Source organism: Scylla paramamosain, chromosome 38, assembly GCF_035594125.1.
Source record: "Scylla paramamosain isolate STU-SP2022 chromosome 38, ASM3559412v1, whole genome shotgun sequence".
Lineage (NCBI taxonomy): Eukaryota > Metazoa > Arthropoda > Malacostraca > Decapoda > Portunidae > Scylla > Scylla paramamosain.
The window spans coordinates 3535762-3543334 of record NC_087188.1 but is presented as its reverse complement, the minus strand read 5'-3'; the positions used below and the strand labels follow the sequence as shown (position 1 = coordinate 3543334).

At 39.7% G+C, this 7573-nt stretch overlaps 1 protein-coding gene across 5 annotated transcripts in view; it reads left to right on the top strand.

Annotated features, from left to right (window-relative positions):
- Positions 1–2627: 2627 nt before the first annotated feature.
- The window catches only part of LOC135091603 (rRNA methyltransferase 2, mitochondrial-like), a 35699-nt gene continuing 30753 nt past the window's right edge, over positions 2628–7573 (top strand). Inside the window, exons 1-2 of one of the 5 annotated variants that reach the window (XM_063989359.1) lie at positions 2628–3144; positions 5791–5928. In XM_063989359.1, the coding sequence (XP_063845429.1) occupies positions 3027–3144; positions 5791–5928 (256 nt within the window). In that variant the 5' untranslated portion in view covers positions 2628–3026. Of the gene's footprint in view, positions 3145–5790; positions 5940–7573 lie in introns of all 5 variants that reach the window. The other 4 variants (XM_063989362.1, XM_063989358.1, XM_063989361.1 and 1 more) reach the window with 4 other exon arrangements.

The window sequence follows — 7573 nt, the reverse complement described above, 5'->3', positions numbered from 1 at the left end:
TATACCTCTCACCTAACTCCTCTGACTATAAGAAATTCTTTGACTACTTAACTTTCAAAGTGGAGCACATTCTGACTCTCTTCTCTTTTGCAGAGATCTCCATTCTTGGAGACTTATATGTTCACCACCAGCTTTGGCTTTCCTCTCCCTTCACTGACCACTTGTGAACTTGCCTTCAACTTTGCTATCCTCCATGATCTAGAGCAATTGGTGCAACACCCTACTCGTATTCCTGACCATCTTGGAGATTAGCCCAACATTCTTGAACTTTTCCTGACCTCTAATCCTTCTGCTTATGCTGTCACCCTCTCTTTTCCATTGGCCTCCTCCCATCACAATCTCATATCTGTATCTTGTCCTATCGCTCCAATCCCTCCTCAGGATCCCCCTAAGTGAAGGTGCCTCTGGCATTTTGCCTCTGCTAGTTGGGGAGACCTGAGGAGGTATTTTGCTGATTTTCCTTGGAATGACTACTGCTTCTGTGTCAGAGACCCATCTTTGTGTGCCGAGCGCATAACAGAGGTGATAGTGTCTTGCATGGAGGTGTACATTCCTCACTCTTATTCTCGACCTAAAACTTCCAAATCTTGGTTTAACACTGCTTGTTCTCATGCTATACATGATAGACAGGTGGCCCACAAACCAACCCTCTTTTGAGAGTTGGCAAGGGATCCGGGAGGGGGGCGCGAACTTGGAGTAGATGTCTGTATACGGATAACAGACTATACACAGAAATTGAAAAGACAGTGTTTATTTAACTGGCCAGGCGGGGAATAAAGGGTGGCAGGCGGAAAAGGGCAAGGTCACCGGGAGCAAGGCTAGATGGCAAGGTGATTCATGCAGAGAAAGAGGTGAGTTACGGGTCACTTTGCCACTGGAGATAGGACCGTCACCACCGTGCACACACGAGAAACTGGGCTGACCAGGTTACCGAGGGTCAGGGAGCAACGAGACCAAGGACAAAGGTTGGGTTGGCCAGGGTACCAAGGGCCAGAGAGAAACGAGACCGAGAACAAAGGTGGGTTTCATTACAGTTGCATATCTAGCTGTCTTCTACCACTATTTTCATACTAACTGCTCTTTTGATCTTGCTAACTGCATGCCTCCCCTCCTTGTGTCTTGTGCAGCCTCGCTGCACAAGACTTTCTTCTTTCTCTCACCTCTATTCTGTCCACCTTTCTAATGCAAGAGTTAACCAGTATTCTCAATCATTCATCCCTTTCTCTGGCAAACTCCAGAACTCCCTGCCTGCTTCTGTATTTACACCTCCTTATGACTTGAATTCCTTCAAGAGGGAGGTTTCAAGACAATTATCCTTCAATTTTTGACTACCACTATGGACCCATTTCTAGGACTGGCATCTCAGTCCCTCCTACAAAAAAAGTTTCTTATTCAGGAAATATAACCAATTTCAGCTTCTGTTCTTTTACTATGAAAATATCATTCATCTGTATAAATTTTATGATGATCCTTATCAGTGGGTGGCATGTGCACACGCATGCAAGAGAGAGAGAGAGAGAGAGAGAGAGAGAGGGAGAGGGAGAGAGAGAGAGAGAGAGAGAGAGAGAGAGAGAGAGAGAGAGAGAGAGAGAGAGAGAGAGAGAGAGAGAGAGAGAGAGAATGTTTATTCAAGTGGCAGTGGTTATTCTTTTCATAGTAAAATCCAAGAAAAATCCTTAATTGCAAGGATTGCACATATATAAAAGATAAATAGATTTTGCAATAAAATATATAGCTCTTTATCAGAATAAGACAAAATGTGTGTGTGTGTGTGTGTGTGTGTGTGTGTGTGTGTGTGTGTTGTCACCTCACCTCATCAGCCAATCACAGAAAGTGTAGCCTATTTTATGGTAAGTCTCAGAAGTGGAGTTCCTGCTTTCATGGCAAGTTGTACCAGGTATAGTAGTAGTAATAGTAATAGTAGTAGTAGTAGTAGTAGTAGTAGTAGTAGTAGTAGTAGTAGTAGTAGTAGTAGTAGTAGTAGTAACAAAAGTAGTACCAGCAACAGCAGGAATCAGTGTAATTAATTTCTTAGTGTTAAAAAGAGAGCAACAGCAATAATATTAGAATACTCATCACCATAATTATTGCCATACACATTGTCATTGCAATCATACGTGTTTGTAACATATAATTATCATAATTTTTATAGAATAATTTCTAATGTCATCAGGTCATAATTCCATGAGTCACAAACAACCTCATAGTCTGATTACTTGTCTGTGGGTAGGTAAAACAGAATGGCGACCTCAAATTAGTGTTACCTGGAGTTATGACTGTAGTAAAAAAGGTGCAGGAGTCACAAGGGACCATGTACACCCATATCTGACCCCTGCACTGAGTCCACATAGGAGGTGGCTCAGTGAAGCTAGTCCAGGTGTGGCAGCTTGGTGAAGGGGCTGGGAATTGTGGTTGTAACAATACATACAAATATTCTGTCACAGACACACACACGCATGGAAGAGAGAGAGAGAGAGAGAGAGAGAGAGAGAGAGAGAGAGAGAGAGAGAGAGAGCATGGGCTCACTCACCTTAGTTGCCAAGCATCATTTCAAGACATATGGGTGTGAAATATAGGCCGCCAAGATTAAAAATAGCCTTAATAATAATAATAATAATAATAATAATAATAATAATAATGAAAACAACAAAACTTAAGGAATATAGATAAATGTAGATAATAATAATGACCAACAACTAACTATAACAATGACGATATGTACAATGGTCTGACCATTTTGAATTGAGCGTTTAGGCATTGTCCTTTCTGGGGATTCCCCAGTCTGCAGGGTTGCTACACTTATACCAAGACACACCTCATGTTATGTACTTCCTACCTCAAAATTAAATAGTGTTGTAGTATATATACACTGTGACGCTCTAAAAAAGGCAAGTTGGTGTAATATACCTTTTTTTTTTTTTTTTTTTTTTAATGATACTTGCATTGTTTTTTGCAAAACATCACAATACTTAGCATTGTTTCCTCCAGGCGTGGTCATGTCTCCATGGGTGACCGAGTGAGGTCACATGGTCAAAGTGACCATGTTAATCCATGGTCACTTCCTCTCATGCCGTCAGCCAGGAAACTACCTCTTCCACTTGCTCTCTTCACCTCTACAGCTGAGAAAAAGAGCTTATTTACTCAGTAAGTAAGTATTTTTAGAAGAAAAGGGTAATAGGTGATCCTTACTTGACCCCTCAAGAATTGTTGCCTGAACAATGAAAGCCACCAACGTGCCTTGACTTTTACCTCAATGGTGGTGTGGAAAAAAAATTGTAACTAAAGAATAAAAATATAAAGTCATATTTTACAGGAAATTTCATGTCTAAAAGGAAACCTATCACATTTAAATGAAATTCACATTGGAGAGAGAGAGAGAGAGAGAGAGAGGGAGAGAGAGAGAGAGAGAGAGGCAGCTTAACTGACTGACAGGCAAATTTTTCTCAAATTCTAATGATTCATAGGCAAGTATAGATCTCTGATAGAAATGGATTTGCATGAAATGTAGCTTGCATATGCAAAGAGAGAGAGAGAAAGAAAGGTGGTGTGTGGGGAGCGAGGTTATCAGTGACACATAGTTTCCAATCTGATAATTGCCTGGCCTGTGGCAGCACCACAGGCTGGGAGAATCCCTGGAAAGGACAACGCCTAAACTCTCAATCCAAAATGGTCATTCCATAGTAACAATAAGAACAACAATCACAACAATAGTGTGTGTGTGTGTGTGTGTCATCATGTTGCGAATTCAGCTATCAGCAATGGATTTGACATTTGAAAAGTTTCCTAACAACATTTTAGAAGAGTAGAAGAAGCATATAGTAATAATAATAATAATAATAATAATAATAAAAATAATAATAATAATAATAACAATAATGATAGAAATAGTAAGAGCTAAATAATAATAATAATAATAATAGTAATATTATTATTATTATTATTATTATTACTATTATTATTATTATTATTATTATTATGAGGAGGGTGTTGCACCAATTGCTCTAGGCTGTGGAGGATAGGAAAGTTGAAGGTTAGTTCATCAGGATGGTCAGTGAAGGGAGAGGAAAGCCAAAGCTGGTGGTGAACATTGAAGTCTCCAAGAATGGAGATCTCCACTTCCACTTTGGAAGTTAAGTAGTCAAAGAATTTCTTATAATCAGAGGAGTTAGGTGAAAGGTATACAGCACAGATAAATTTTAGTTTGAAAGTGACTCTGTGGTCATAGCTAGATGGTGGGAAACTTGGAAGATTCAAGAGTATGGGCACGAGAGAAGGTTAAGTTGTTGTGCACATAAATGCAACATCCAGCTTTGGATTGAAAATGAAGATAGAGAAAGTAGGAGGGAACAGAAAAGGGGTTTCTGTCAGTTGCCTCAGATACTTGTGTTTCAGTGAGGAAAAGAAGATGAAGTTTAGTGGAGGAGAGGTGGTGTTCTACAGATTTAAAATTAGATCAAAGACCATGAATGTTTAAGAAGTTAATGAAGAAAAAGTTGAAGGGGGGTGTCAAGGCGGTCAAGATGGTTGATACCAGAAGAGCAGTGTGACCTGGGTACATTTGTGGTCCCCTCCCCAGATGGGGACTCAGGCTGGTGTATGAGTTGCCAGGATAATTTTCAATTTTGAGAGAAAGGTGTGTGTGTAATTAGGTGCTTATAGTTTTGTGTGAAGGAAGAGAGTTGTCTGTAGAGGGCAGGCTGTGACTGCCCCCTTGTGTTGTGAGACACAAAGGGAAATGTTCAGTGAGGTCACAACTGGGTTTAATGATAAGTTCACAGCACCCTCTCATCCAGTGCTTTAGACCTCACTGGGAACAATTATCATTTTGGCAGTTGCCTACTGCCTCCTCCTTGTAAACACCAGGTCGGTAGTTACTAACATCCACACAGCCTGGATCAGCTGTTGCTCTACAGCTGTTGACTTCTTGAGCAGTACTTGGATGCCCTCCAGCATTGGGAGCAGTGGCAAATTGATTTTCATCCAGACAAATGTAAACTGTTTTGCTTCACTCAACTACACAATCCCATCCACCACACATACACCCTTCAGTACACAACTATAATCAGTTCAGACTCATAAATATCCTGGCATCTATCTCTGCCAACCTAAAATTCAATACCTACATAGACTTGTGCTCTCCAAAGCCAACAGAACACTAAAGTTCTTGAGAAACTTGTACAGCTAATGGGACATAAAACACAGCATACAATTATCTTGTCAGACCAACACTGGAAAACTATTGCATGGTGCAGGACCCTACACCCACACTCACAGAAACATTGATAGGTTAGAGGTTTATTCATTTATTTATTATTGTTTATTTAACTATTCATTTATGTATCTTATTTTTATTTTATTTTATTTTTTTATTTATTTTTTCATGAGAATAATTTTGATGTGATTCTGTAGATTTTTGCAATGTACGTAATGTAATGTTAATAGTAATAGAGTGTGTCTCTAGAACATAGGCTGCATTTGTACCCTACATTGTTGAGAGAAAATGGTCAGAGAGAACACAGAGAGGAGAAAGAGTAGGTATACATCACTTTACCTCCCATATGTAGCCTACCTTCCTGTGAGTAATGGAGCTGCAACAACATGTATCTACTGCTTCCTGTTTACAGTGTTGGTCAGGTATAGTAGGACAGGAATGATAGGCATGATGCAGGGCAGGATGGGGCATCCATGAATGGGACTTTCCATGATTTTGCTTTGATATCTGTATTTAACACTAGAAGCTTGGTAGAGCTCAAGGATTGTTGCATTTGAATAATCCATATTCTTGCACAGCACGCAGTGCATTCAAGCTGCTAGAGATTGACAAGCAGTGCCATCTGCTGCAGCCTGGGCAGGTGGTGGTGGAGTGTGGTGCCTCGCCAGGGGCCTGGACACAAGTGGCTGTGATGGGTGTCAACAGTCTTCCACATGGTAAAAGAAATGTACTTTGACTTTCTACATATTTATTGACAGTTTAAGGGTTGAAACAGAGGAATGGGATAGGTTTGGTAGAGTTATTTCTTATGGATTATTTTGAAGGAATCTAATCATGATTATTCATTATTTTAGAAGAAGGTTCTTGTGCTGTTCACCACAGTCCATGTAGATTGACTTTTCTGGAATTCTGTGGCATCTCATTTTTTTTTTTTACCTTTGTTTTGGCAACACTAGTTGGCTCATTCCTCATTGTGTTACTGAGGAGTGTGATTGTAAACTTACCCTGCAGCAGTGTGGCCTCACACTGTTGGACCCGGTATGAGTTGCCAGAGAGAGAGAGAGAGAGAGAGAGAGAGAGAGAGAGAGAGAGAGAGAGAAGGGGGAGGGGGAGATGGTATGCATTCCCTTAGATATCACACAGACACACAGGGTGGAGCAGGGTGGAGGTGTGATGCTCCTAATTAGAAAGGAATTGATGGTGGAATCTACTGCATGTGGGGAACAGGAGGCATAACTACTGAAAGTAAGCTTAAAAAGAAATCTGGGAAGATGCCAAAATATAGTAGTGACCTGTGTTCCCTCATATTCCAACTCATGGGATGAGGAAGAATACAAGAGAATACTGGAAGACACAAGGGCATGTTTATCCAAGTTGCTGGAGGAAAATGAGGATGTACTAGTGATGGGAGACTTTAATTGTAAAGAGTTATCTTGGGAAGGTTGGACCACAGAAGGTAGTGAGTCATCATGGAGAAACAAACTACTGGAGTTGGCTGTTAAGAATATTCTTACGCAGTGCGTTAAAGAAAACATAAGATTCAGAGGAAATAAAATACCGTCAAGGCTGGATCTAATTTTTACGAAGGAACAAGCCATAGTAAAGGATTTTAAAACAAAAACCCAATAGTTAAAAATGACCATGCATTGATTCACTTCTTAGTTATAGATAAAAACTTCAGTACAAGAAAAGAAGATCACAGGAGAGAATGGTTGAACTGTAGTAAGACAAATTTTGAACAGCTTAGGGAGTATTTCAATAAAGTGGATTGGAACAAAGTATTTCAAACGAGTGACATAGAAGAAAAGTGGACCACCTTCCTGGACATTTATAATACAGGAGTGGAGAACTGGGTATCTAAGAAATCAACAGAAAACCTGTTTAAGAAGGATTGGTATAACAAGAGATGTGCTATAGCTAGACTGGAGAGAGAAAAACATGGAATAAGTGGAAGAAGAATAAGAGACATGACTTGTGGCCAATTATATTAGAAAGAGGAAGAAATACATCAAAATACGTAGAGATAAGCAGAAGAATTATAAAAAGAATATTGTGGATAATAAATGTATAGACGAACCAAAACTGTTTTATAAATTTATCAATGGAAAATTGAAGAGTAATGAAGACATTAGCAGAATAAAAGTCAGAGAAGAAATGGTCGAGGACCCAAAAGAGATGGCTGAAGTGTTCAATAGATACATCCACTCAATGTTTACTAAGGAGAATTAATTTAGGGAAGAAAGGATAGCAATGGAAAATGGGACTGGTCTAAAAGAGCTAGTAACATCAACAGAAGAAGTAAAGAATATATTGGAAGAGCTGAATGTAAAGAAAGCAATGGGACCTGATAGTGTGTCAAAC